The 14,525-nt window shown below is 35.3% G+C and overlaps 1 protein-coding gene across 1 annotated transcript in view; it reads right to left on the bottom strand.

Annotated features, from left to right (window-relative positions):
- Positions 1-14,525, bottom strand: part of RYR2 (ryanodine receptor 2) — a 325,381-nt gene that overhangs the window by 59,156 nt on the left and 251,700 nt on the right. The window contains exons 72-79 of the mRNA XM_081941599.1: positions 13,161-13,331; positions 12,158-12,217; positions 11,687-11,842; positions 6,306-6,418; positions 5,926-6,022; positions 5,028-5,131; positions 2,573-2,624; positions 2,051-2,107 (exon numbers count right to left, since the gene is read on the bottom strand). Of these exons, the coding sequence (XP_081797725.1) occupies positions 2,051-2,107; positions 2,573-2,624; positions 5,028-5,131; positions 5,926-6,022; positions 6,306-6,418; positions 11,687-11,842; positions 12,158-12,217; positions 13,161-13,331 (810 nt within the window). The remainder of the gene's footprint in view (positions 1-2,050; positions 2,108-2,572; positions 2,625-5,027; positions 5,132-5,925; positions 6,023-6,305; positions 6,419-11,686; positions 11,843-12,157; positions 12,218-13,160; positions 13,332-14,525) is intronic.

The raw sequence follows: 14,525 nt of genomic DNA, 5'->3' as shown, positions 1-14,525 counted from the left end.
GGAAACCTACGAGAACTTGGAATTGGTTCTTCATAAACTTAAATATGAAGACCATGGTTGGCAAGTGTGTGGGGACTTGAAGGTCTCGTGCATGCTGCTCGGGCAACAAGCTGGGTATACCAAATACCCTTGTTTTCTGTGTCTATGGGACAGTCGAGATCGACAAAATCACTGGACCAAGAAGAGTAGGCAGATGAGGTTGATAAGTCAGTGAAAAAAATGTCCTCCCAGAAACTTTGGTACCTTCCCATAAAGTTCTTCTACCACCTCTCCACATAAAATTGGGATTGATGAAGCAATTCGTAAAATCACTTCCAAAAGATGGAGAAGGCTTCAAATACTTAGTCACCAAGTTTCCATGCCTGTCGGAGGCAAAATTGAAGGAAGGTGTGTTCGTCGGCACAGACATTAGAAGGCTTATAGTTGATCAAGAGTTTGTCAATACCATGACGGCTCCTCAAAAAGAAGGGTGGATTGCATTTAAAGAAGTTGTACATAATTTTTTAGGCAATAACAAAGATCCTCACTACAAAAAGATCATCGGAAGAATGCTGAAAGCATTTCAAGCTTTAGGTTTCCTGATGAGTTTGAAAGTACATTTCCTCCAGTCCCACCCTGACTACTTTCTTGAAAATTTGGGAGCTGTGAGTGAGGAACAAGGTGAATGATTCCACCAAGACATTAAAGAGATGGAAAGGAGATACCAGGGAAAATGGAGCATTACAATGATGGCAGACTACTGTTGGATGCTTCAGAGAGACATTCCAGATGCTACTCACAAGCGTAAATGCACCAAGAGGAGCCTCACAAGGAAGAAGAATCGAGTTTAGTGTTTGTAGGTGAGCTCATTTCAGTTCAAAAAAGGATTTTCATGAAAATATTGTAATAAAACTTTAATTTTCTAAGTCTATTTCCATTTATTTTGAGGTATTTCCTTATTTAACATAGTTACCTAAATTGTTAGGAAACGTGATGTCCTATGACAAAATGGAGGTCATTTTTGGATTCAGCGCACCAAAAAACATAAAGATTACGTGGAATAACCAAAATAAGCTCTCGAAAAAATTTTTTTGCAGACCTGTGTAATCCTTCACTTGCTACCACAGTTGAGACCAGAATTTCTGTTGTTAAGCAAGCCAGTGTCAAGTGAGTCATGCCCGATTTTATGACTTCTTTTTGCCATGGTTGTTAAGTGAATAACAATTGCAGTTGGTAAGTGGACCACACTTCCCCCATTAACGTTGCTTGTCAAAAGCCAACTGGAAAGATCGTTAAATGCTATCACATGATCTCAGGTAACAGCAACCATTGTGAATATATGCCAGTTGCCAAGTGCCTGAATTTTGATTATGTGAACGTGGGGGTGCTGCAATGGTTGTAAGTGCAAGAACTGGCCATAAGTCATTTTTTTAGTGCCATTGTAACTTGAAATGGTTGCTGACTGAATGGTTATAAATCAAGGATTATCTGTGTATCTTTATAATAACAGGTAAAGACTGTAATAAACTATACAGGAGGGAACTCTTAATTTAACACTTTTAAATGATGCAAATCATAGCAGCACTTCTCATAAATATCTAATCAGATTCACAGAATACTGGTTCACTAGCACAGGTCTCTTAATACTATTCTTTAAGTTAGTCTTACCCTATAAAATCTTTTATATGCTGGGTATAATATACTTTAATGCCTAGCAGTAATCACCGTGACCATCAGATCATCATGCTGATGCTACTTAAATATATTCAGTGAACAAAATCCATAGTCAAGCATTTATCTTAAGGGTTTCAAACAAGACACTGTAAATTCTTCATCAAAATGTTTCTCAATTGTTATGAAATTAATGGAAAATACTTTAACTTTGAATTTTAATGTGGTCATATTTTTAGTATTTTTTTAAATAATGTTTTATCAAATAAATAAAATCTGTTATCAGAATTATATTTTCATATTTTACATGTTGAAAAGCATGAACAACAAATGTTGCTACATGGGACACTATGGAATAATGAACAAAATAAAAGATTGAAGTATGCAGTATTAATCTTACTTCAAAGCTCTTCACTTCCTCTTCACCATCATTGTTATCTTCTTCATCATGGCAGCTCTGAAAAAAACACTGCGTTCACAATGTTTTTTAAAATTAAAATATCTTTGGTTTCAATATTATTTCTGACTCTTATTAAGGTAAAATAAAGAAGACACTTAAATTGCATACATATCTTGCATAACGTTAAGGAACTGTTGACAGGATGCTTTGCTGGGTTTGCTACATTATTGGGTTCAGCTGTCAAATTTATGGTATGTAGTTAATTCCCAACAATTACTTAGAATGTAACAGTTTTTAATCCCATGGGATAACTACATCCCCAAGACTGCTGGTACATCTTGCTCATCTTACAGCCAAGAAATGGTGGACAGAAGGAATCAGATTAATAGGTGAATCAGCAAAGAAGAAGGGGATTTATAATGTTCATTTGATTAGAAAGTATTAAGGTTTGTATTTCAAGTCAAGGAATGATTTACACAAGTGACAAAAAACAAACTTATGGATTTTGGTGGAAAAAATTACCTTTGCCATAATATCAGCATATGCCATATACAAGTAATCTTCGTCCAATTTACTGTGGTGTAGAAAAAAAACCCAGGTTACAATTATCATTCTAGCTGTTCTGTATCTACAGTAAAATTTGCATATATAAGAATATATATGTGTGTGTGTGTGTGTATGTATATATGTGTATATATGTGTATGTGTATGTATATGTATGATGTATGTATGTATATATATATATATATATATATATATATATATATATATATATATATATATATATATATATATATATATATATATATATATATATATATATATATATATATATATATATATATATATATATATATATATATATATATATATATATATGCTGGATCTTGTTGTATTCGGGTTTTTTCCCATTTAAGATTGAGATTGTCTTGGCAACGTTTCGGTGAGGTCTCACTCGCCATCTTCAGGCTGGGTTTGGGGTTTAAAGTGTGATCGGAGCTGCCGTCTTTCTATAAATCTTGGTGTGTGTGTGTGGAGTGCTGGCTTTGTTTCAGTAAGTGGATTGATTGGATGTGTGGCTGTATCATGATTGGTAGATTGGTGCTGATTGGTGCTGGCTGTGTGTCCATTGTTGTCTTGTGTTGTAACGGCCTGGGTGGTGGGTGGGGCTCGTTTGTTGACTAGGGCTGGTTTCCAGATGTCTGGTAGGCGGGGGGTATTGTCACGTTTATTCATGTTGTGGGGGTGTATCTCTATTTCGATAGCTTCCATAATTATTCTCTTGTTGAAGTGTTCAGTTTTGGAGATTAATTTGGTTCCTTCAAAATTAATTTCATGTCCTGTAGCTTTACAGGGAGGAAGTTTTTTTCTTTTTTTCTTACTGTGTTCTTGTGTTCTGCGATGCATGCATTTATTCTCCTGTTTGTTTGTCCTATGTATGTTGCAGGGCAGATTTTGCATGGTATTTCATAGACTCCTTGGTTTTCTAGCTGGATTTTGTCTTTGGGGTTTCTTAAGATGTTGGCTATTTTTTGGTCAGTGTTGAAGGCTGTCTTGATATTGTGTTTGTGGAGAATTTTGCTGATTTTATCTGTGGTGCCTTTGATGTAAAGGAGGAGGGCGATGCCGTTGTCCTGTTCCGTGTCTCGGTTTTTGGGGGGAATCTGCCTTTGGATTAGGTTGGTAATTGTTTTTCTTTGGAATCCGTTGGAGATTAATACGTTTGTGAGAGTGTGTAATGGTCTTTGTCGGCTAGGTGTTTGGTTTTGGAGGTGAGGGTCTTGGTTACAGAGTTGATCTGTGCAGGGTGGTGATGGGATTGTGCCTTTAAGTAGCGGTTAGTGTGTGCTTTTTTCCAGTACATGGTGTGTCCTAGGGAGCCGTTGGACTTTTTGTAGATTAGGACGTCCAGAAAGGGAAGTTATATGTGTGTGTGTGTGTGTGTGTGTGTGTGTGTGCGCGCGCGCAACTTAAGTCTGCTTATAGTTGTGTATGTGAGAGAATGAATGAATGAATGAATGAATGAATGAATGAATGAATGAATATATATATATATAACGTTGTTACCTTCCCACCAAAGGTGGTCCCTAGGTTGGCGGATGCTGGGACAAATAATGAGAGCTCACTCCATCCAGCGGTGCTAGGGATTTGAACCACTGAACTGCTGACCTTCTGATCGACAAGCTCAGTGTCTTAGCCACTCAGCCACCGTGTATGTATGTGTATATATGTATAAGTACATACGTACATACGTTTGTGTGTGTGTGTGTGTGTGTGTGTGTGTGTGTGTGTGTATTTCAAGTCAGCTATAAACAAACTAAGCTGCAATAATAGTGATACCGTATATATTGGTGGATAAACTGAAAATTTTAGGTGTTAAAATTCATCCCAACAATTGGCTTATCTATAGTTGGGTTTATCTACGAGTACATACAGTAATAATTTTTAAAGTACCACTATTTCCCAATTATAATCATGTATACCCACATATAAATAGATTCTTGAAATTTTAAACAAAATAACATGAAAAATGCAAGTTGGCTTCTCTATGGGAGGAACACTTTTCATGGTATTTTAGTTAAAAATTCAAGGGTCAGCTTATCCATTAAGGGCTTATATAAATATATATATATATATGGTACGTGGTTTTGGATTCTGTTTTTTCTAATAACCCAACAGAGAAATATCAATCATGCAATTTCTTCTGTACCCTAACCAGTAAGAAAATAATCCTAGTTGCTCAATCCTATTTTCTAATTAAATTTGTATAAATGGTTTTCCACCATTTATTGATGAGAGGTTTTGTAGATATATCTGAATACAAAATTGGATCAAACTTCATGAATCAGCCTGATAGTACTTTAATGTTTAACTCCACATCACTTTTTCTAGTGACAATTTTTTTTTAGTTTGTATCTATATTTGAAAAGAAAGCAATTTACAAAGAATCATTAATATCTTCTCTTTTTTGTCTCACCATTTTTCAGTTAAAGCTGTTCGACTGAATAGTAAAATAAGTTGATGCAAAGGATCAACTCGCTTAATGCATTCATCTTCTTCTGTTGGTTCTGCTCCAGGTTTCTACAGCAAGAAACAGAAAGTAAGAACATGAAAAGAAAATGTTTGAGATCTGAGACGTAATTATATTTGGACATCATACTGAGAGCCATCAAACTTATTTCCAAACAAATTTATATTAGGTATGCTTGAGAATATGATCTTAAGATATTTAAATATAAACTGACTTGAATTAAATTTCTTGAATCATTATGAAAAAACTAACTCATTTTTCATAGTTTGCACACCTTCCAAAATGCTATACCATACTTTGAGTCAAAATACATATTAAGCCATACCAAGTCAATTTATATGTTGTAGATTAATGCACATTAATGCACACATAAGATAGAAAAAAGGAACAACTGTCAAAGTAAAACAAATCAGAATTAGGCTGATAATAAATCAGAAAGACATCATTTTGAAACTCAAATGATGTATCATTATCAATATTAGAACTGTCTTCTATAATTATACTGTCAAATATAAGGCTAGTGTAACAGCTGCAGTGCTGAAAAGGAACAAAAATAGCACATATATTTACAGTTTATGCATCTCGATATAAAAAATTATGGATATCCAAAGTAGCCTCAAAAGTATTTCTTGCAGTTTACAAGAGCAGGATATATAACTTGTAGTATATCTCCCACTATTTTTGAACTTTTGGGGGTGGATAAATTTAAAAACCTTGACATTACCAAAATAATGAGCAAATTCTACCATTTACTAATGGCCGAATTGGCCAAGTTGTATACTGCAATACAATTCAAAACAAATAAACAGTTGAATCTTTAAAAGTTCAATCAATTCTAACATACTGCTAAGTCTTCTATCAACGTATCTTCAAAATAATGGTCTTCTGTTTCCACCCAGGATTTATCATATCCCTGAAGAAAAAGATTGACAGCTCGGTGCCTTAAAAAAAAGTCAACAAAATATATGTATTTTAAAATGTATGCCCATTTATTGAATATTCAAAATATTTACTGTAAAAATATCTATCTTTATATACAGAAACAGCATATATTTCTCAACTAATTTACATGAAGAAGAAATAATGTCCCAGTGAACAGACCTTCATGCTAAAGAAAGTACTCCTACATCCTTTTGACATTTCATTTTTCTAAAGCTATTAATGTTGCTGAACTTTGCGCTGTGATTTTGTTATGTTTCTCTTCTCTGTAGAGATTGGACATACCGTGGAAGATTATATAGTGGCGCCATTCTGAAGCAAGCCACCACAGCTCTTTTTCTCTGTTTGGACAAGAGTTTATGCCATACTGCCTTTTTTGATCTTTGCGGATGCTCAACCTACAGATCAAAAAAAAAAAAATGAAAATCAGAAATCACTTCATAGATGCTTATTTATTTTAAAGGCATAAGGCTTCCATCTCACACCATTTACTAGGGAGTAAATTCCATTCGACTGGATGTGAATTAATGTGAATGAAACTGAATTAAACAGTCACTTAGCCCAATCCTCACAGGATTGTTGTGGGGAAAGCAGGAAGAGGAAGAAGCATTATGTATGTTTGTCACTTTGAGTTATTTATAAACAATAACAAAAGCAGGATTAAAAAAAATCAAATAAATAAATTTTATTTTAACTTTTGAGTTAATATGTGTAGAACTTTGCTGTTAAAATGAAATTTTGTAATTAGAACTAAATCAAGTTAGCTGAAGTGTAGCATAAACTCCTTCTAAATACACTGGTCGAGAAACATTTTAATTATTATCTTTTGCTCTATTAACTTCAATAATAGAGAAAACAAGCATATTTATATCATCTGAGTATAATCAAATAATGTATAAGCTACAAACTACGAGTACAATATTTTAAAATTGTACTCAATCTTTGTCAAACTATCGACAATCATAGATTAAACTGTTAAATTCCAGATATATGCATACCCTCTGGGAAGTTTTAATCAACCTGATACCATAGCAATAATTTGCATTTAAATTCAGGTTTCAGAAATTGTACGTAAAAAGGTGAAAAAACAAGGTTAAAGCCACAAAGATTAATCTACATACCTAAAAGAATGTTCTGTTTTGCTCTACATTTTCTGCATCACTTATTATAGGTTAAGAAATTAGGGGGGAAATCTTTTGTTTCTATATACAAGTAGTCATAAATTAATAACTGCTTCATTCAGCGATTGCTCAAACTTTAGATAGTGCTGAAAATGTAGATTTATTACCAATGTGAAATCTTACAATCGTCACAGCATCTCATGGTCACATGATCACCATTTGCAACATTCATAGCCAGTTGCCACCAAGTGAAGTCAATGGGATTCCCAACAGAAATTTGCAAATCATAGTCATATAAAATCATGCTTAACAACTGCAAGTGATTTGCTTAATGGTAAGTCAGATACAATCACATGATGTTTCATTTAATGATCACATAACTTAGCAACAGTCCCAACTGTAGTTGTTAAGTGAAAACTACTTGTATTGTTCATTTAGAAAATAAATATCCTTTTTTGTGGCTCTCAGGTTGTGGAATGCACTTCCCAAGGAAGTACACTTGCTGATAGAAGAGAATGGATTGCAAGATCCATTCTGAGCTGATCACTGGGACCAAAGGTTTATTCTTCCAAGCTTTCAGGCTCCTGCTGGACCAATCATCCAGAAACTTCTCTCTCTCCAGAATCCATGCACTGGGCTATTCTATGCATAAATCAATTAAATCAAGTACTTAGGAGTCGAGGGTGTGGCAGCACAAGGGAAACAACAATCAAGTTGATGGCCAGCCATCAATATCCCAATTAACAACTAAAACCTACACACAACCAGGAAGTATGCAAATGCAGCACAAGGAACAGCCCAGTGCACATGTTCTGGAGAGAGAGAAGTTTCCTGTTGATAGGTTCAAGCATGAGCCCCAAAACTTGGAACAATAAATTTTTGGTCCTGGTGACTGACTCATATTGAATCCTGCAACATTATCCTGGGACACATATATTTACCTTCATTTGCAAGACAATGCAGCTCAGGGTTGAACTTTGGGGTCCTTGGTGCTCTCTGAACTTGTTGGTTTTCTTGTATTATCAAACCAACAAATATCATCAGTGCTAAATATCCCTGATGATGTTACCTAGTTTGGCAATGAAATGTCTGTAAGAAAACCACCAACTTCAGAGAGCATCCCACCCCACAAAAGTATAGTTGGTCTTCATATTCCCAGTATTTAGGAAAATGAGGAAACTGCCTATTTTTCACCAAATTTTAACTGTGATTTTTAAAGTGTATATTGATTTCACTTTTAGAATGTTTTATAATTTTGCCTTTTCTGTAAGCAACCTTAAATGTGCCAACAGAAAAACAGGAAAAAATCCAAAATAGGCAGAATAATCTGTTTTACTGTTTTACTAAAAGAATAGGTAAGGTAATTGCAAGATCATCTCGGATATTTCTGAGTTATGCTCACAGCACTTCAGTTTGACTGTCTTCTGAAATAACCAGAATGAGCATATAATTTTCTATATAGAGAATTACAAAGTATTTTTTCACACATAGGATTCTTGAGATGGTGAGTTGCAAAATGATTAGTAGAATGCATTACAGATTGAGTTATTGGTTGCCCATTATTATGTTACTGCTACTATTTCTGTTTTAAATTAGTTTTCTTTATCCTTCATTTTGCATTTTTGTCCAGGCAAGTAGAGCGTCATTTGTCTATTCTATAAAACATAACCATATAGCAATAGCAATAGCACTTAGATTTATATACCACTTTACAGCCCTCTCTAAGTGGTTTACAGAGTCAGCATATTGCCCCCAACAATTTGAGTCCTCATTTACCCAAGGATGGAAGGATGGGTCAACCTTGAGCCTGGTGAGATATGAACTGCCAAATTGCAGACAGCCAGTAGGCAGCAGAAGTAGTCTGCAGTACTGAATTCTAACTATTGCACCACCGCGGCTCATATTACTATAAAAGTAATAATTGTACTAATTCTGTTCCTTTGTCGTAGATTTTTTCCATTATTAATGTCATTACATACTAAATACGTACATACTAAGCCCTGCATCGTAGATAATGTCATTGGCTAATATGGGCAGCTGTAGAAATTGAATAAATAAATATTTACTCTGAACATAAAACAAAATTACAGCATGTCTACATGATTCATCCTGGAAGGATATATGGAAAGTTTGATAGCTTTTTATAGTAAAACAAACTCAAGAACTTAAAGCACACATTGTGAGGACATAAATTGATTAGTGCACTGAGTAACTGAAACCCAAACAAGGAAATGTGAATGTTATAACTGAGACAAAGAAAGAGATAAAAGTGTAATACAAAAACCCTCAGTCAGATTAAGTGCAAAACCTTTCAAACATAAGAATAAACCAAAGTGGAGCAAGCAGGTTATGAGAAATTGCACCTAAAAAAAGTAATCACAAATCAGATATTTAGAAATTTAACACATCAAAATGCATAAATAAAATTATTGAAGGCAAAACCAATACATTCCTAACATAACATATGATCATATACTCTATACTTCCCATTCTGAAACATTTCCGTCCACGATTAGAGAAGTTCTGGAAATAATAAAAGAAAATAATACATAAAGTAGAAAAAAATCAAAATGATGCATTTAATTTTACATATGTGGATAAAAGAAAGGGTATTAAACCATATATAAAATATGTCACTTGAAAGAGTGTAAATGTTTTAAATACAGCCACATTAAGAAGAACATGGTGACTGTGTGTGGATGAGGATTAATGTTTTCACCCAGATTAGAATATCAATGATTTTCCCAATCCAAAGATATTTTGATGTGAGATTTCCTCACACTCAAGTTGCACAGGTTGGTTGGTTGGTTTTTGTTGCCTTGACTTGGTTATGGAAGAATCCCCTGTTTAGTTAAATACAACTCATTTAAGAATACTAAATTGAATTCTCCAAAAGAGTAAAGGAACTTCAAGAGGACATTTCCTCTTCTTTGGGAGCACAAAGTCAATCAGAAATTTCAATCAGAATAGAGCTGGAAGGGAACTTTGAGATCTTCTAGTCCAACTCTCTGCTCAAGCAGGAAACTCCATACCATTTCAGAAAAGTGACTTTCCAGTCTCTTCTTAAAAACCTCCAATGATGAAGCACCCACAACTTCTGATAGCAAGCTGTTTCACTGGTTAATTGTTCTCACTGTTAGGAAGTTTTTTTCTTAATTCCAGGTTGCTTCTCTTCTTGATTAGTTTCCATCATTTCTTGTACTGCCCTCTGGTGTTTTGAAAAGTAAGTTGACCCCCTTCTCTATGTGGCAGCCTTTCAAATATGGAATACAGCTATCATGTCCCCTCTGGTCCTTCTTTTCTCTGGACTAGCCAAACCAAAACCCTGCAATCCTTCTTCATGTTTTTGTCTATAGGCCTTTAATCGTCTTAGTTGTTCTTCTTTGCATTTTTTTCCAAAGTCTCAACTTGTTTTTTATAATGTGGTGACCAAAACTTCATGCAGTATTCCAGGTGTGGCTTTACTAAAGCTTTATAAAGAGGTACTAATACTTCAAGTGAATTTGATTCTTTGCCTCTATTTATATAACCAAGGCTTGTATTAGTTTTTTTAGCTACTGCTGCACACTGCTGGCGATATTTAAGTGATCATCCACTAGGATCCCAAGGTCCCTCTCACAATTACTGTTTTTGAGCCAGGTTTCACCTAATCTATACTTGTACCTTTGACTTTTCCTGCCTAGATGTAAACCTTGCTTTTCTCTACATTTTGTTAGATAGGGCACATTGTTCAAGTCTGTCAAGATCTTTTTGGATCCTGAGCTTGTCTTCTGGGTGTTGGGTATTCCTACCAGCTTAGTGTCATCTGCAAATATGATGAGTTCCCCTTCTATTCCCTTATCTAAGTCATTTATCTATGATATTGAAGATGGAACTTTGTGCTGTCCCACTGCTTACTTCCCTCCATGTAGATGTAGTACCATTAAGGATGACTCACTGTGTACTGTTTGTAAGCCAGTTACAAATCCACCTGGTGGTGATGCTGTCTATTCCAGGAAATAGTTTGTGATCTACTTTGCCATTGTATCTTATGCCTTTTAATAAACTTTACTATTAAACTTTATCAGTCATTTTATCATTGTGCCTTTTAATAAACTTTACTGTTAAACTTTATCAGTCATTTTATCATTATGGCTTTTAATAAACTGCTACTTAAAATGCCATCATATGTCACTTCAGTTGACATAAGAAAGCCAAGGTGCTTTGTATGCGTGCTTCAGACTAATTATTTCACATTTTTTTCATTTCCTGATTAATACTTTCAATATTCACCCAGGTATAAACAATGGAATGACTATACTGCTTCTCCCTTCTGTGCACCTCCAGATCCTGTTATGCTGCCTCATCATGATGGGAGGTGTGCTTCCTGGTAAGGATTGGTGAAGAAACTTAATGAATGGTTGTTAAACAAGGACTACTAGCATATTCATGGAGTGCAATAGATTTTTGGAAGAACATGATGTAAAACAAATACTTTCGGGGTAAAAAGGTGCAGGGCATTTCTCCACAGTACACTATTGAATCTGTAAAACTAATTAAAATTACAATGTAACTAATACACCTAACCTGTTCCAGATGGAAAAGTACATTAGCTATATCCAGAACCCGTTCCACAGTCTTTTCTGGATCTGAAGTGATATCAGTTCTGTTCGGTAGATCTTTGTAAAGGGCCACCTGCCATCTAATTGCAGGATCTTCAAGCTGCAAGAAAATATATGTGAGATGCTAAAAATATGTCTCAAATTATGAATAGCCAAACAATTGTATATAGACTGTTGGAATTACTGTGATCATCTAATAAATCACTACACTTATTTAGCATGTTTAACTTTATGACACCATTAGAATCACTGCTTACATTTCACAGATATCTGAACATTTTTTCGCTCAACACCTGGTGTGCACATATGGATACATGAACAGATGTATACATATATGTGTCAATTTGCACTCATATATAACTTGCTGTTCAAAAGATTAGGTCAGAAGCAAAAGTTGTTAATACTTGAAAACTACCTTGCCCTGTAAATGGAGGTTGTTGCGAATAATATCTCGAACTTCATCCTCTGTGTCCTTCTGTTAAGAAAATATAGCAAATATTTTACTGAAAAATATTATATTAGAAGGGAATAGCCCTTGCAGAAAAATAATTCTAAGCAACTTGCAAAGCTGCAATTTTTCATTATTATGGCATGCATTATAAATATGCAAAATGGTATTAAACCTATTATAAATTATAATAATATAAATTATTATAAATGTTCTTATGAGTTCCATAGTAGAGCAATCTTTACTTGGGTGAAATATTATTTTGTAACAGCCGTAACAAGAGTAACCTAAGGGAAAGGATTTCTCCATTTTCCAACCAGCTCCATTTAGTTAGGATACAGCAGCTACCTGGTATTATTAGTATCTAACAATCAACTTCATTCATATTTATTTGGAAAGTGTTTTTTAAATTATTTTGCATCTTGTTTATAGGAAAGGGAAAGGGATGACATTTGGAGAAGGCTCCTCTCTGATACCATTCTTGTTGAATATATAAGTTGTCATCCAAATGTGTTCCAGAAGAAAAGACCAAATTCTGAAGAAGCTAGTTATCATATGTTTTAAAAGAATAGTAGAACATGTACAAGAAACCCTTGTAACTAACATTATTTTTAATGGCAGGAAGCCAAGTTCTTCTAAGAAGAACTAAACCAGGCAAATATCATATTGCTTTCTGATACATACTGGCCCCATGAGAATCTCCACTTGGAATTCTTCATCTTTGGAAATTTTTATAATGTTGTTTTATAAGTTTATAATAATAAATCTTAAATTATTATGATTTTAATGTTTAATTTTATTGCTTATATTGTGAGACAGCTGGTTAAGAAATATAAATTATAAATCAATGAACAATAAGACAGCATTTTAACACTGACAGAAAGATAGGAGTACAGGGGAGGATTTACACAGTTATTGAACACATTAAACGAAGTTCTACATATAGAAATGGTTTATAGAGGAAACCTACCATGCTCAATCGATTTTTTGCCAGAGCAATTAATTCTTGGTCACCAGGTGCACAAATATTTAACCCAATAGGAAGCAATCTTTTTAATGCAGCAACAATTAGAGAGGTCTGAGTTGAGTAACGATCCCCTTTCCGTTTCATTTTTTTTCTTTCCTGATCAGAAACAGATGTCTGCAATGTAAAAGTAATAATTCATTCTCAAATTATAAAATAAGGGAGGAAATAATGATCTCTTGAGGAAGTTAAAATGAAAAAGGAAGAAACACTAGGGAAATTACTTTGCCATGAAACATTTTATATCAGTAATGATGGCAGTAGAGGCTTTCTAGGAGCGTGGGGAGGGCTAAAACAGCCCCCCCGCCTGCCCCGCCCTCCCGATGCCTTCGGAGGCCTCAGGAGCTTCCCTGAAGCCTCCGGAGGACAAAAAACAGACCTATGGGGAACCTGGAAGTTTGGGATCGGTGACTTCCGCTTTGTCCGTAGGGCTGATTTTCAACCTCCGGTGCCTTCAAAAGGCTTCCCTGAAGACTCCGAAGGGGGAAAATCGGCCCTAGGGACAAACCGGAAGTCACCATTCCCGAACTTCCAGTTTCCCCATATGCGAAGTGACTTCCGGTTTGTCTGTAGGGCTGTTTTTCGCCCTCCAGAACCTTCAGGAAATCCTCCTGAAGGCTCCAGAGGGCAAAAAACGGTCCTACAGGCAAACCGGAAGTTCGGGAACTGACTTCCGGTTTGTCCGTAGGGCTGGTTTTTCACCCTCCAGAGACTTCAGGGAAGCCTGCGGAGAGTGAAAAATGGCCTCAAAAGAAGGTCGAAGCATGCACGCTGGCCAGCTGATAGGGCAACGCCTCCGTGCCCTGACAAATGGCTCCACGTGCCACCTGTGGCATACGTGCCATAGGTTCGCCATCATGATCCTAGGATATTGCCAACATGTCTAATGTTTGATAATAGTTAATGATTAATGATTCTTTTAGTACAACTTCAGTGTTTTCAACTACATTACCATCATGCTATTATTTTGCTCTCATAATAGTTGTTTCCTTAATGATTTATTGTTAATACAGTACAATTTGTAACAGTTGCATGTCATTCCAGTTGAATCTACGTGTTTTTGTTTCTTTTTAAATACGACAATCACAGCCAAAATTCTTTTATTTGCCTATGAACTGCATATCCTTCCTATGGCCTTCAGATAGATCATGAGTCTCGTAGTGTCACATTGCCATTATGTGATGTTTCATGACATTTTTCCCACTCGCGGAGCTGGTGTGGGCGTGGCCTGCACATGACGTATCTGGCCCATGGGCCACCAGTTTGACACCCCTGAGTTCACTGAGTAAAGCATCACTTTAAAATAATGAT

This window comes from Natrix helvetica (assembly GCF_964273705.1).
Source record: "Natrix helvetica genome assembly, chromosome: 2".
Classification (NCBI taxonomy): domain Eukaryota; kingdom Metazoa; phylum Chordata; class Lepidosauria; order Squamata; family Natricidae; genus Natrix; species Natrix helvetica.
Note: the sequence above shows the minus strand (reverse complement) of the source record. Positions and strands in the feature narration are given on the sequence as shown.